Source organism: Botrytis porri (genome assembly GCF_014898465.1).
Source record: "Botrytis porri strain MUCL 3234 chromosome Unknown BPOR_004, whole genome shotgun sequence".
NCBI lineage: Eukaryota > Fungi > Ascomycota > Leotiomycetes > Helotiales > Sclerotiniaceae > Botrytis > Botrytis porri.
Genome location: NW_024066078.1, coordinates 892,692 through 907,846, shown reverse-complemented (window position 1 = coordinate 907,846; position 15,155 = coordinate 892,692). Strand labels below are relative to the sequence as shown.

Below are 15,155 nucleotides of genomic sequence, written 5' to 3'. Positions count from 1 at the left end.
ACGGGAGTGTTAATGTCTTAAGGCTCTAGTGAACCTTCACATAAAAATCTTGATATGAACTCTCATAGGGCCGTTATAAGATTCCGGAACGATCCGGGGCCTTCAATGATCCTGAATATATAGTGTATTCAGAGGCCAAAGAAAGGGAAATCTGAATACTCTACTTCCACGACAGTGACCTTCAAAGACCGCAGGTCGCCTGTTGGGCAAAACAGGGGCTGGAATCCATCCGCATGGATGTGATTTGTCAGGGTATCTCATCCAAGTATAGATAGAATACATGGACAAGCGAGGATCAACAATGAACAAGATACAGATAATCAATAATATCATCGTTATGTGTGTTGCTATTCTATGACATGAATGCATAGAGAGTGCTCAAATACATCGACAATCACATTCCTTTAATAGAACCTTGTCGCACCATAGCGAGCAGGAGAAAAGGAGGACGTTCCTATTCTCACAAAGTCCTCTTCCTTTCCTTTCAACCCCAGCTGAATACCCAAATCCTTCTCCGATACCCTAGACAGTTCTTCAAATAGTCTTTCCAGCTCAGCGCCCTCTTCTTGTGACTCCGAGCAACATGTCTCCTTGCACTCATAGATATGCAAAAACGTCCAGCACATCCCAACCAATAGTCTCTCCAAAAAGACTTTCCTATCTTTCTCGTTTGTCAAGCTCGTCTTCTTACCAAGTTCGGTGTAAAATATAACCTGCGGCTTCTCTTCCCACTGCACAAATTCGCCGAATGTACCACTTTCTACCCCCGTGTCTTTTCGCAGAAGGCTACAGGAATCCCTTACCTTGTTTGCAAAAAAAAGGTTGTCAAAGAATTTAGCATATGTATTCATACGATGTTCCTCAGTCGTTAGACAGATTGTATATCTGCCCATAGTATTATGAATTGGTCGCCCAAGGTCTGCAAAGGTGGGTATAATCGGATGCTGCGAGAAAGTGGGCGAACATATGTTGCATAGTAGAAGATTGATGAGCTCTTTGCGCTTGTGGCTATTTGGTGAAAGTTTTTTGATACTGGGGGTAGGTTTGTGCGTGACATGAGAGTTGAGCTCTTGGGGTCCTGATTTGACCAAACATTGGAGGACTTTGGTCACAGACTTCATTGTTGGCATGCTACCAGAGACAAGAAGCGATATAAAGGTCGCAAGTGTTTGCAACGATGTTTTTATAGAAAAGATGCCGGATGTCAATCGTTGTGAATGGTTTGAATCTTCAATTATCTATCAATGGCTGTTGCACAAACTTGATGAGGAATCTACCAGTTTCTTCCGTAATATGTTATAGTTTTCCGATCCTTTGATGATTCATCGAGTATAAAACGTTCTCAATCACGAAAGAACTTTTGTTGTTTTATATGTTAGAGCTTTCACTGGAGAACTGCATCGTGTTCATGAGTCCAATGTTTCTGGAGGGGTGTATCATCAGGATTTGGAGAATGACCTGAGTGAATAAGTAGTGCACGCTTGTGATAACACTAGGTACTTCTGTCTAGATAGTATACATAAAACACACATGAGATTATCAACAGCTGGCCCTGGGCGGTATTTTTTGCGATCTTAAAAAGACATAATAGTCTATGTTTTACAGAGCTTTCATGCAATAGTCAATATGTACCTGAGCTATAAGGTAGTAACATACTGTGAACTTTGCGGGAATTCTGAGGAGTTTATGGTTTTAATATAAGGGGTGAGGGTATATGATGGATTCAAGCCTCTAGGGTACCATCAGATATACAGTTTTTAGAATAATTGTTTGATTTTTGATTCCCTATGCATTACATGTCAAAATGATCGAAATAAATAGATTAAATACACAGCCTTCCCTTATTTAACAAGCACCCTTGAAACAGAACCATGGATTTTACGTAGTACAGTTCCAGCAAAGACAATTGGCAGAAATTTTCCAAGATCTCAAGTTTCTATCAATTTATCCAAGGTCGAGTTCAAATCACTGGTTTGAAGAAGAGAATTAGGGCCACTAGGATGATGACCTGTGGTCAAGTATATAAAAATGCCAATAGATGCCCCAATCAGCAAATGGAAATAGGGAAACCCTGGATGGTGTTAGTCTATACAATCTGTTGTTGATATTTGGAGGGTGGAAAATGTGACTCACATTGTGGATGAGGAAGAGAGCGATGACGACCCTGGGCAAACCCAGGGAAATGATGATAGGCCAAATCATCTTTCCGACCAGGAACTCTAACTGCAGCGAAAGGGCTCTTCCAGAGATGAGCGCGGATAGCTCGGAGAGCCAAAAGAATTTCTGGATTTTGTCCAGGGGCAAAGAAGACTGCTGTGTCCCATCCAAACATTACATATATCAGAAAAGCCGTACAATAATAAACCAATTTCGAGGTGCGGAAAAAGAAGTTGCAGAAGCGAGCAATTTGTCTGTATAAGAATAATGTTGCATCGATTACCCCTTGGATGGGAGCAAAGGCATTCAAGTGTAAGAAATTGTACCAATCTATTAACTTCTGTCTTATGTCTGCGAATAGTTGGAGAACCATTTCGTATACGCGAATAACAAACCCGACTATTCCGTTGATGAATGGTATTTGGGGCAGTTGAGGCCTTGGGTGACGGAAATCTTCGAATAGAGCGAACAGCCAATAAGCATATTCCAATAGAGGAAAAACAATATATAATACAAATACGATCAAAGTCAAAACTTGGAGGAGAAGATACCGTCCTGATGGTATTAATCGCCAGGTATAAACACCCACTCTGGTAATCTGACGATAAACATACACGAATGGGTAGCCTAACCATCTAAATGGGCGAAGAACAGGGGCAATGAAGGCGTAAAGCCATATAAATGGGCGAAGGAGAAATACAAATGGACGAAAAACATATTTGATTAAACGACCCAATGCACCGAGAAATCGAAGGAAAATGTGATAAGCTGAGCGAAGTTTACGAAAGACATAGGTGAGTAGATCAAGTATCATGATCAGTGGTCGTGGAAGATTCCACTTATGGGGAAGTCTGTCGCGATCTGCCTGACCCCAGGCATTTATGTAGCGCCGTAAAGCTATGTAAAAGCCACATACAAACGCGGGACCTAATATCCAAGCGATGACGAATGACACGATGGTTGGATTGAAAGTAATTTTTAAGTATGTGATAGGAGAATCAGGGAAGGAAAACCCAGAGAACATGGCCACTAATGATGCCACTGGCTTCAAAATCATTGTGAACGCTTTCGCTATTATTGGGAGAACAGATTCCGCTATTGGTGTGCCAGTTTTTTGAACATGTCCCGACACCACGTGAGTTGATAGCTCGGTGGTACCGTTATAGGAGACACCGCTCAAGAAACCTATTACCGGAGCGAATGGCTTCAGAGCTTCATTCGCTACTGTTGCCACCATTGGAAGAAGAGATTCTATCATTGGTGCTTTCCTCATTACCGAAACTATTCTCGTTACTATCATTTGGAAAGGGCTGAGAATCGTCGTTATCGGCTTCATGACTATTGTCACTATCTTCGTGATAATCTGCGAATAAGGTTCTACCTCCATGACAAGTGTTCTAGGAAGATATGGTATTGGTGGTGTTAGTCCTTCCCACGCAGTAAGAGCGCCTATTGGAAGAATAGGTCCCGAAGTTGATCCCGTTATTATCTTTCCAAGCAATGACCCTTCTAGCGTTTCTGCCAGATTGAGTCCTGTTAGTACTTTTCCAAGCATTGGTACAGACGGTATTTTCTGCGCGGGCCCCTCCAAGCCCAGTTCTATGTTTAAGGCTTCGGTTATTCGACCTGCGAGCTCTGATTGTGGTAACGATTTCGCGATTTCTGATTCTGCAAACATTTCTGCAAGGTCCGATTTTGCTAATGTTGCTCCTAGCGTTGTAGTTACCAGCCTCTTTTCGGTATCAGACCCTGTTAATATGTATCCAAGCAAAGACCCTTTCAAAGATTGCTCGATGGGTCCTCTTCCTACGACCGATTTCCTAAATCCAAATAATCCTAATATTCGGCCAAGTTCCGACCGCTCTAGCATTTCAGCGATACTCGATAAACCTTGTTCTTTTGAAAGATTCGATATTAGTATTGCCCCCCCAAGTTTTGACCCCGTCAACACGTTTCCAAGTGTTGATTCTGAAAGCGTGTTTTCCGCATCTGGGCTCAATTGAAAAGGTTGTGGAACACCATCGCTTGTTCCTGGCTCTGGCTGTGGTATGATGGAAATCCCAGCCTGACTTGGGTCGAATTCTGGTATGATAGAGACGCTCGTGTCGCCACCAATTCCAGAAATCCATTCTAACACCCAGTTGAAGGTTTCTGGGAGATGAAATGAGTCCCCGAACATATCCATCACAGTTTTCGGCACATCTAATACGTAACCAGCAAAACCCGAAAGCATGCGTCTTACAGAATCAAACCATAACGACTGGCAAATACAAAGAACACCCGTGAGCGGACGTAAGTACCATGGAGGTAGACCTGGCGCTCCCACAAAAAGCCTGTCCGCCTGAAAATATAGGATGACAACCATTATAAAACAAGTGAGGAAGCCTTTTGCGAATTCCTGGTTCTCAATTAGGAGATTCCATATTGTTGTGGAAACGATATATCCCGCGGTGGCATCATACAAGCCAGACATAAATTCTCTCGAAGTTGTGACGGAATGAAGGGCCAATCCCCACCCATAAGCAAAGATTCCAAAACATCGACCGAAAAGATTATAGAGAGCAGTCATCGCTAGATCATACAATTTTAAGATCCCCAGCCAGCCGAGGATCCTGAAGAAGTTTGAGGACAATGCATCTCGCCAAGAGGAATTTAGATTCCGAATATTAGGCAAAAACCGCCAAGCTACCCCCTCTTCATCATTCCAAGGATGAAGATACTCTTTATCAGTCGAAAGAGGGAGACCCTCTTCATCGGTCCGAAGAGAGGGACCCTCTTCACCAGTCCGAAGAAAGGGAAGTCTGTAAAAGCCATATGCAACTACAAAAGGAACTCCCAGCGCCACCGCGTAAAACGGGATATAATAGAGAGCGGAATCGAAGAGCCATTTGTAAAACTTCCACACCTTACGCCAAGTGACTTTTTCTCCAAACATGCCACGCAGTATCGGGGGTCGTCTGGGCAAGTCCTCATCGCTGTAGATTCTTTCTAGCTTCCGGGGATCAGGCTCTTGCTTTTCCAATTCTGGTAACTCCAGATATAGCTGTTCTGGACATTCTTTAACCTGGGCCGCGTCTAGGAACGGGTACCCTTCGACCTCAAGATACGGTTGTTTTGGATCGAGATTTTCAGGATGTTGAATATGCACATACATGACAAGTCTACACCTGACTAGTTTAACTTGCTTTTCGAGCTCGTTTAGTTCCTTTAAGTCTTGTGGTGGCACGGGAATGTCTCCCAAAAGATACTTCGACATGTCGGAGATATGATGCAAAGCTGGGTCGGCTTTGTAGTGTTTCCAGAATGATAAAGGAAGGCAAGGAATAGTGGGGTGTGGCAAAGGCGTATAACTATCTAGTGTTTCAATTTGAATATCCGTCCATGTCATGGAAGCAACCGCAACTGCTAATTCCGCAGCTCTTTCGTAAAGAATCTCAACTTCATGTTCGTCGATTTTTTCTGTGGTCGGCAGCCAAAGATCCTGTGCTTCGCTTCTCAACCATTGTTTTGCTCGAGCTTGAGCTACTCTCCGAATTTTACCATTTGTTCTGGCTGCAATGCTCTTACTATGGCTATACTCCTCTTGGGGCCTAAGTAATCTAAGCGTATGCGCCCGGAAAGATTTGGCGACAAGCTGGTTTTGTAGAGATTCATCTATGCGATGCTACATTAGACGGCATACTAGTTCATTTCGGCTGGTTAATACTTACACTGGAGGATGTCATGATATAATTTGTCAACAGGATTATGCGGACCGTCTTCTGTCCCAATCATTTTTTTTACATCATCCAAGAAGAAGAAAGGATTCCTCAAAATCGTCGTCGCAATATGATGAAACATCGACGCAGCAATCAAATCCTCGCGCAGATTTTGCTTACTATACTCATCGAGAGGGTCTTCGGTAGCCCCGTGACCAAAGATATTTTGGAAATCAATCAAGCCACGCAAGAAAGGCTTTGGTTTATGATAAAAATCGATGGGGGGATCTGAGTTCTCGTCCCGCGCTTTACTTGCAATTCGTTTTGCAATCGAGTCAATGCTGTGATTCTCCCAAAACAAATCATTATATTCTGGCTGTATGTCGAGCTCGTCGGATTCTTTCGGGGGTGCTATTTTTGGCAAGGTACCATCGTAGCCATGTTCTGCATTGAACCACTGAGTCAAATCTCCCCATGTTTCCTTAACAGGTCCATCCAATACAGCGAAATCATAGGCTGCATCGCCGAGATCCAATTCAAAATTATGGAGGCCAACATCTTGTGGATACGGCACGGCCTTCTTGCCCTTGTAAACTTCCTTGATAAAATTTTGTAGCCCCGGAATTCTCAAAAAATTGGGTAACGGCTCGCGTTGCCATTCAGAACCTTCAGACTCTTCCATATTATCGAGAATTGATTCGGGCGGCGTGTTTTTAAAGATGATACAATACCAGTTCAATTTTATCTAATATTTTGAAACTTGTAAAGATTACTCGAAGAAAGTAACATTTGGAGCTGTGCTCAAAGAAGTCTTTGTTGGTAGAATGCGGCCTCGAAATCGTTTCAATACATTCCTAAAACCAAAACTCTTGTTCTCTTTGATGAAGTGCAAATAAACTTGGCATTGTGCCATCCGTCTTTCATACGAAGCTTTCTCTAGTGACCGGAAATGTTTAGATCTCCTGAATGTTGTGATTTGCTAAAGATATAAAGAGGAGCCGAGAAAAGATTTTGGCTGAAGGATAAGTACGAAAGTGTAATACCTACCATATTGGGGGCTATATGTCATTGTAGTGCAATATAATACCACTACAAGCAAAGAAAAGACATCGACAGGTGCTTTGTGACAAGTGTGGATCAGTCAATTTACTACATCAATGGTGGCTGTTTGTGGAGTGCGATAACGAAGCTCCAGTGGAATTGTTCGGAATTCCAGTAAAATCAGTTTTCTAGAAATTTGGAAGATGGCAATGTATAGTTGCACGACAGATGGCCTTATTGACTGTCCAACTGCCTGCTTTCAGTCGTGTATACTGATCAGCCAATTTTTTGCTGAAGAGCCAACAGACCGTTAAAGAATTTTATTTGGAAAGATTGGATAAATGCACTTCGAGCAGCTCAAGAAATGTGTGAGATTCGAGTCTGATATGCTTAAAACAGAGAATTCAGGAATTGAAATTCTGATCCTAAGAGAATGTCGTGTATCAAGAACCAGGAACCTGACATCTGCGATATGTAGAGCTACCGGCATGTTGTGACGTCCGCAACTTACTCACCACACGCGGGAATTCTTGATTTGGTACAATGAGGTGCCAACTAGGCTATGTGAAAAGTATCCTGCATTCTCTGTATAATGGTATCAAGTTTTAGGAAACGCCTACTAGATCCATACCCGCCCAGCGGAATAACGCCTTGTCATCATTCCTCCCGACCCAACAATATATTTATCCGAAAAATCCCTGAACTAAAACACCCTGAAGCCCTGTTTATTTTCCCAATAGCATCTTCAAAACCATGACTACTAAGCATAATACTATTCCAGCAATAGCCCGATCGACCCATACGGGTACACCTTGGTCTGACTGGACACGAGCTTGTGCCATTTGTCTTTGAGGTTGAGGATGTTGAGGATGTGGTATCGTAGCTGTGGGTTGAGGTACCGTTTGCGCTGGCCTCGCAGGTGGACACTCACTCTCAGCCTGTGCCGGCTTTACCTCCTCTGTAGATTTACTATTTCCTTCATCGATTTCCTGGTTTGATCCCGTTTCCGCTTTAGTCTCCTTCTTGAGCCCTATTTGCATGTCAGGTGGTACTATCTCCTCTTCTCTATTTGAACTCGTTCCTTCACCCTCCAGCTCCTTCGCAAGTTGTTCTGCTTCTCCTAAAATCTCCTCGCAGCTCCTTCCACCACAAACGCCGCACTTCCACCCCCTACTCTCCCCTGCTATTCTCTTTCTAACGCTGTCGCTCGCATCAACCCCTCCTAATTGTCCTGAAGGACTAGTTTCCATAAAGGATCTAAGAGCTACTAAGGCGGTTCGTATTCCCCACGCAGGCTGCCAGGTTTCCTCATGATGCCCACTTATACTTAAACAGATCTCACGATTCACCTCGAATCTTCCACTGGGCGTCAAAAATCTAAAGGAAGGAGGTCGAAGAGGATATTGGGGAGGCAAAACGATGCGTCCATGATAGATACCCTCGGCGAAAGATGAGGATGGAGGGCCGCGCAATGTGAAGTGCCAATCAAACAGATCGGTATCTGAAGCCGGGGAAGCTGTGTAGTCTGGAGATGGATGTTGTGAGAGTTCGGCGGCTTCTTTCACTACGCCACTGATTAGCACATGCGAGGAACGATCGTGGGGTACAGAACAACTTACTGATGCGCTTCAACGTGGGAGATTTGGTATTGAAACCAGGCGCCATGATTGAGAATTGATCGAAAATAGTTATTGAGCTTCTGGGCTGGAAAGAGAGGTTACCTGACCTATTCTCTGAAAGATTAATACGATGATTGAAGGATCTTTTGCGTGTAAATGAGTAATGGATTTCTTTTCAATAATTGGTGGCTGTTCATTCAACGCTATGGTGTAACTGGACAGGTCGATCGTAGTTACAAGCGCGAAGAGCACCAGAACACATGCCGTAGATAACGATTGAAATGTTGCGATAACGTGGCCTTGAGAACGATTACGTAATCGTTGTAGTGCTTCCTGGTGTTCTCATCACAGTTGGTGGTATGCCTAGTAAGTAGTCGTATAGAGTCAATGTGAAAGTCACGGTATTTCCTCGCTGTCTATCATTGAATCAAAACTTAGCCATGTTTCACTACATACCTAGCTCACTTCATTCCAAGTTTTTCATAGCATGAGTGATTATCGCATTTACGCAAAAAGAAACAGCTGTACACAGTGCTCAATTGTACCTACATTATAGCCAGCTCTTCCATCATAGGTCATACTATATTTTAGAAGTTCTTGCTCCTGAAAAGTAAATGTGTTGCAATAACTAGGGAACCAATATCGATTTCTTTTCACTTAGATACGCATTGATGTGTATTGTATTGCTGCTAATCTGAGAAGACAAGGGGTAACAGCCGAGCAAACCTAGTGCCAAGGGCAAAACGAGAGGAGCGACGAAAAGGAGGCGAAAAGTAGAGAAGTGTTGAAGTGATTTTCAGGGGAGAGAATATACGAGACGATTTGTAGAAGATTACTTGCCACGTCGTTATTCGATCATAAAAATGAAGTATTAATTATGAGGAATGATAATATTATAACATAGTATATTCCGAGACTCCGTATATCCATCCATTCACCAACATTATGAGTATCCAAAGTTTAATCTATATCATACAAAGGACGAAACCGATGATCCCCAAACCGGAGACAAACAGTGTAGATCTTGAAATTTAATCTACATCATCGTGTCCATGTACATGTCCATCCCATCCTCTTGTGTCATCCTTTTGTCGTGCTATCGTATTTCCTAGTAGTGTATTCGTAACCACCCCAACTCTCTGAGGCCACCCAGCGGCAGCCTTTCTGTCGAGGATTTGTCTTTCGGCCTCATCTTCGTCACTACTAATTTCGTAAGGATCTTCATCGCTGTCTCTTGGCTGCAGTGTTTGCATCGAGACGGAGTTTGAGTCTGCTTCGTCTACATATTGATTTGGGCTTCGCCCCAAGATTCGGTCTGCTTTAGATTGAGAACGGTTGGCTCGATTGGGTTGTGTGGGATAGGAAACATAATGTCTGCCAGCTCCCTCTGATCTTGGAAGGGGTATTATTGGAGATGCTGGCTCGCCCCAGCCAGCAGCCCTTTCTCTATTTCTTTGTTCTTCTCTTTCTCGGGCAAGTTTTTCTCGGGCCTCCAGCCATTTTGGACTTGCCTCCCAACTCCATCCGTCTCCAGTAGTGGTGGGTATAGGAACGGCCCATAACAATGCCTTGGGTCCGAATAAATGCCTGAAGTTTCTCCTCCAACCCAGATCGAATGCGCTAGGTAATTTTTCCGAATCTTGTTCGTCAAGATATTGCTCATATCGATCTCGTGCTCGAGCTCTCTCTAATTGTTCGTATGATCCATGGGTTTGATCTTCAGGGATGTGTTGATGTTGCATAGCCTTTCTCAATGGGGATAGATATCTTGTCTTCTCGAGGCACTCAATTGTCGTTTGACCGCGGGATGATAGTAAAATATGCCATCCTGTAAAACCTGCCAAGACCAATCCTATGATTCCGGAAATTACCACTAGCATCACATAATTGACGGGCAACAATGAATCGGTATATTCTCCATCGCTCAATATCTCTCTCCAAACCCAAGTTCCGGAGACTGCGAAACAGAGAAAACAAAATAATGTTGTATATATCAGGAATAAGAGGAAGGCCTTATAATTTCGCAGTCCAACGCAGGTAGCTAACCATGGACAATGATGATCCATCTTTAATACACAAGTTCCGCATGTTGAGCAATGGTGAGATCGATCTGGCTTTCTTGCCTGACATTTCTTGCAATAACGCAATTCCCCATTCGATTTCACCGTGAAGCTTGTCGCTACCGGATTGTGTGTTGGAAGGGCGCTATATCCATGGTTTGCGGCCGTGGTAGTTCCTGGACTCGTGAAGACCGCAGCCGTGTATGACCAATTCAGGAGAAGATATATAATGATTCCTAGAAATGACGTCCCCTTTCCTTTGAAATGTTAGCTTTGCAAAATTTTGTTTGCGACAATAAAGCTTACCTATCCAGTTTGTTCTGCTGCCATCTGCCAGAAATCCAATTGTAGTTTCTACCCAGACAGCCCAGGTTGTAATACTGTATACAAATACAAGGGGGAAGTAAGTTGCGCCAATGCAACAATAACGTTCGCACTTTCTAGCCCATTTTCGAGACATTCTTGAAGGGCCAGGAGATCTAGGAGGACTTGGTGGCGATAGAGTAGCCATGGGATTCATCAGAGAAACATGACTTTATTGTTCGCATTATTCAAGGAGTTGTTGGAATAACAGACCAGCTGGTGTTTGTGTTCCGTTTAATAGAGGCTGAGCTTGGCTGATTAAACATGCTGTAGGTACCTAGGCACAGATCGGCTTCCGTAGCCCGGGCTTCCGACAAGATAGATGACAGTGTCAATTTGCACAAACTTCACTCATGATCACAAATAAATCATCCATTTGACATTCTGGTCCAATGCAATGAGCAATGAGCAATGAGCAGTGATGAATTGGATTCACTTGGTAGGATACGGCGTTCTTCATTGAACGATAGGTCTGTGTTCTAATCCATCTGACCTCAGCATCCCAACATCGAACATCGCTAGTGTTGCTATGTATACCTACATAGACATGTATAAATGAGATGGCCTCTGTAGTTGGCGAGTAATAGCAGTTATAAATTCAATATCTACAAGATCTAATATGTAGTAATATCATTCATGAGTACTAAGCAGTACCTAAAGTATTACACGAACTCTCTGTCATCCTGCCACCGCAAGGCTCTTGGATTGGGATAGGGATTCTCGGGTATCTTGGTGGAAGCGGAGGGATTGTTTCTAGTTTTCCCTATAATTTCTGAAGACTCAGCAGGTGAGCCAGACAGTGGTTCTACTTAATGGCTCAATAGCAGAGAGCTTTCGTTCACGGTATCTCTCCTGATCGTCACTCTTTGCTTTTGACAGGAGATTCGTAAGATATGATTTCTTGAGCTTCCAAACCCGCATGAGCTCGGTACAGCTTGTGCCCTTACTTGCACCCTTACTTGCCGAAAATGAAAGATATCTGGCCATCAATAGGTTCTTAAATATTGGAAGTAATTGAAATCATGGTTGAATAGGAGAAGCACCTCAAATAAGAGATAAGGTCTCGCCTTGTCGGCACCAGAGAGCATGAAAGCTATTTGCAGTGCTAGGTAGCATTTGATGCTCTTTCGTCGTAGATATTGTTGTCTGTACTTCTTCGGATTGCCGATTTATTTCATTCCTGGTTCGTTTGGCTGCGCAGACATATTAGCCGATATCCAAGGTGAGTATAGACAGCATGACTGATATATAAGTTGTCACTCAGCGTGGTCATGTCTCTGAAGAATAAGCATATCATCGTGGTCAAGAGGAAGAATGTGTGTTTAGCTTTGATGAAGGAAGGGGGGGTTTCTTTCACTCAACGTGTACAAGTAGATAAAGCTGGCCGGGGCAGCTAGAAGCTTTAGATGAAATCCGTTGTGTATGGAAAGAATGAGATGATAGCTACCCACATAGGCGCAAGCTATTAGCCATTCTATTCACTTTTGTATTTGTTTTCTTCTTCTCCTCTCTTCTCCTCTCTTCTCCTCTCTTCTCCTCTCTTCCCCTCTTTTACCCTCCAATTTCCCTCCAATTTCTTGTCTTTGTAAAAGTCAACTGTCGGCGGATTGTTCATTGGTTAATGTAGTTTTATTTTATTTTGAAAAGTGATGTCTGCTGCTGCTGTCGCCGTAGCCTTATTATTTAGTAAGTTGGTCTTGTCCTTTTCTTTTTGTTCTTTCCCAATTTGCTTCTTCTGTAACCACGCGACCAACAGTCAAAGCCTCCCACTCCCTTCTCACACTTCTCACTTCTTTACACAACAAACAGTTTTTCCTTCAAACTCATATTCTTCACCCCACGATTTTCCATGCATGATAAATTATTTCTTTTTCTCTGATTTCCTTCGAAGCTAGGTTGGCTAAGCCTTGAGAAACGCAGGAGTTCGTTTTTGGTACCATCCTTTCTTTTCATTCAGTCTTGCTTTCTAGGTCGGAATTTCATGTGCCTCAGACCAACGACATAACTTTCTACACTACTCTCGATCCGTCGCATGATCAATATCAACACTCAGAGCATCAATCACGTTTAGAAACAATTAAAATCTCTTCGACATGGCTACCAAAGACACAAAGACGGGCGAGCCTGATACCAAGGTAGATTGCAGACTCTGTAACATAATCTTTAAGGATTGGGATGACTTCCATAACCACAAATTGACCCACAGAGATCACATCTGCTGTGACATCTGTAGCACAGATTTTCACACTGAGGAAGGTCTGAAGCGCCATCGAACTCTAGTAGGTTGATTTCCATCGATTAACTGGCGAGTCATGATTGACTGACATCTTATGAAACTCTAGACTCACCCAAAGGAACAAGATCTTAAGTGTATGGCTTGTGGCAAGAAGTTCATTCGTCTAGGATCTCTGATCAATCACCTTGAACTTGATAGCTGTCGCGCAATTAACCTTGAAGAGAGACATAACCTGGCGGCTATCAGACGTCAACGTCAACAACTTCATGCAAAATTCAAGGCTAATCTAAACGAGATTGATGACAATGCTGGCCCAAGAACCAGTAACAGCCTTTTAGATTCGCAGGATATTTCTGTAAATTCTATGGATGCTAAGCCGCTGGCGCCAATGTTCAAGCCACCGCCACCGAATTTTGAGAGTGAAATAGCTGCCAACTTTGAGTTTGGTGGATGGGAAACTACTAGTAACTCCCCAGAACTTTCTTTTCTCGAAGTGAGCTTACAGTCATTTAGTCCTGGAAGAAGATATACCATCGATACCATCGAATACTCTTAACGAAGCAATTAGAAATATTACCCCTGCTCCCGTCATGGAGTTACAACCAGAGGAAGACTTAATTTGTTTCGGGGAAGTTGACAAAGCCATGAGTATACCATGGGGAGGAATTTCAAAGAAGGCAACCAAGGAGAAACCAAAGCCCACTGAGGAGGTTCAGTATGAGTATGTCGAAAATTCCTTCCCAATTGCAATTCCACCTTCCATGAAAGAAGATAACTTCCCACCTTTGCCAAATGGAAGCCAATTCAGAGACGCCGGTATGAAAGCTCCAAACTTCATGGATGCACCACTCGAGGACTCAAAGTTTACTTCCATCTGGGACACCAAGCACATCATTGCAAATGCCCGAAAACCCATCCCCCCACCATCTACAGAAACACCTGCGGTGACAGATGTAGCTACTCGAACTGACGGACTTCCGCCTCTTCGTATGCGGGCTCTTGTCAACCCTTTACCCGAGAAGGAGTATGCACTTTATGACCCTGAAGACCCTTCTTTCCGTGCACAAAGATACTGGGTTGCGTTCACCCGAAAGTACCAGTGTCCTCACCGCTTGTGCAAGTAAGTAATTTCAATTACCCAGTTCAAACCATTCTCTAACATTCTCAAAGGAAAAGTTACGATACCGAAAGAGCCTTCATCCAACATTTACTTTCTGCCACACACACTTCAGATAATAGACTTATTTGTCCCAATTGCTACGTAAGCACAACAGATTTCTTTATTTAATGTTTGCCAAATCCCACTAATCCCAACATGTATTCTCTATAACTTGGCATCACTTTGATTGTGGAATATTTTATTCTACATCGCATAATGATACATTCGCAATTCGTCAAAGTTGTCACAATGTTGTTCGGTGTGGCGTCCATTATTCATTTTCATTTTCTTTATCTTCTGTCAGATCATAGTTTCAAAGTTGAGATCGGAAAGGAAAACGATTTAGACGTGCTTTATTGCGCTGTTACTAACCTTTTGATAGAGAGGTTTCGGAACGTACACAGCCCTGACGCAACATTGCGAGTCTCAAGGGGTTCGTTGCAAAATCCGTGAGGCAGTTAATTACGGTAGGGTCGTCAATGATATCACTGCTAGTGTGGCCGATGTTATAGGCAAGCATGAAGACGAAACAATAAAGTATACCGTCAAGGAGGAAGGGTTTGGAGAGTTGGCCAAGAAGTATAGGGAAGCCGGAGAGAAGAATGCCAAGAAAAAGGTAGACTATTGGGCAAAGCATGATGCGGAGTTCGAGTGGTAAATGTCTTGACAAGATAGGCACAGGACAATTGATAGTATCTTAGAGTCCTTTCTTGCTATAGTGGGCAGAAATTGAAGATTTAGGCTCGCTGGACGTATTCTCACTTTACCTTGACTTTCAGATCTTGCCTAGGCTTTTCTTTCTTTTTTTTCCAAGTAACCCTG

At 43.2% G+C, this 15,155-nt stretch overlaps 5 protein-coding genes across 5 annotated transcripts; 1 reads left to right on the top strand and 4 right to left on the bottom strand.

Annotated features, from left to right (window-relative positions):
• Positions 1-404: 404 nt before the first annotated feature.
• EAF01_003257 (uncharacterized protein) lies at positions 405-1,121 on the bottom strand (the record flags this gene model as incomplete). The annotated part of the gene is made up of 1 exon (XM_038911511.1): positions 405-1,121. One exon carries the CDS (start codon positions 1,119-1,121, stop codon positions 405-407), a length of 717 nt encoding a protein of 238 aa, XP_038772746.1.
• An 807-nt stretch (positions 1,122-1,928) lies between these two features.
• Positions 1,929-6,537, bottom strand: EAF01_003256 (uncharacterized protein; the record flags this gene model as incomplete). Its single annotated transcript, XM_038911510.1, has 3 exons — positions 1,929-2,071; positions 2,134-5,811; positions 5,868-6,537. 3 exons carry the CDS (start codon positions 6,535-6,537, stop codon positions 1,929-1,931), a joined length of 4,491 nt encoding a protein of 1,496 aa, XP_038772745.1.
• A 967-nt stretch (positions 6,538-7,504) lies between these two features.
• Positions 7,505-8,876, bottom strand: EAF01_003255 (uncharacterized protein). The gene is made up of 2 exons (XM_038911509.1): positions 8,516-8,876; positions 7,505-8,460 (listed from the first exon to the last, which is right to left on the bottom strand). Exons 1-2 carry the CDS (start codon positions 8,559-8,561, stop codon positions 7,622-7,624), a joined length of 885 nt encoding a protein of 294 aa, XP_038772744.1. The 5' UTR covers positions 8,562-8,876; the 3' UTR covers positions 7,505-7,621.
• A 670-nt stretch (positions 8,877-9,546) lies between these two features.
• Positions 9,547-11,086, bottom strand: EAF01_003254 (uncharacterized protein; the record flags this gene model as incomplete). The annotated part of the gene is made up of 2 exons (XM_038911508.1): positions 9,547-10,832; positions 10,882-11,086. The coding sequence occupies 2 exons, from the start codon at positions 11,084-11,086 to the stop codon at positions 9,547-9,549; spliced, it is 1,491 nt and encodes a 496-aa protein (XP_038772743.1).
• Positions 11,087-13,031: 1,945 nt separating this feature from the next.
• On the top strand, positions 13,032-14,991 carry EAF01_003253 (uncharacterized protein; the record flags this gene model as incomplete). Its single annotated transcript, XM_038911507.1, has 5 exons — positions 13,032-13,217; positions 13,281-13,638; positions 13,688-14,294; positions 14,345-14,435; positions 14,716-14,991. 5 exons carry the CDS (start codon positions 13,032-13,034, stop codon positions 14,989-14,991), a joined length of 1,518 nt encoding a protein of 505 aa, XP_038772742.1.
• Between the last annotated feature and the right edge of the window lie 164 nt (positions 14,992-15,155).

What these genes read in the sequence shown, in the direction of transcription:
- EAF01_003255 (XM_038911509.1), bottom strand. Translation starts at nt 8,561, where the DNA reads ATGGCGCCTGGTTTCAATACCAAATCTCCCACGTTGAAGCGCATCA. An exon ending in TCCCACGTTGAAGCGCATCA is followed by an intron (nt 8,461 to 8,515) that starts GTAAGTTGTTCT and finishes TCAGTGGCGTAG; the next exon opens with TGAAAGAAGCCGCCGAACTC.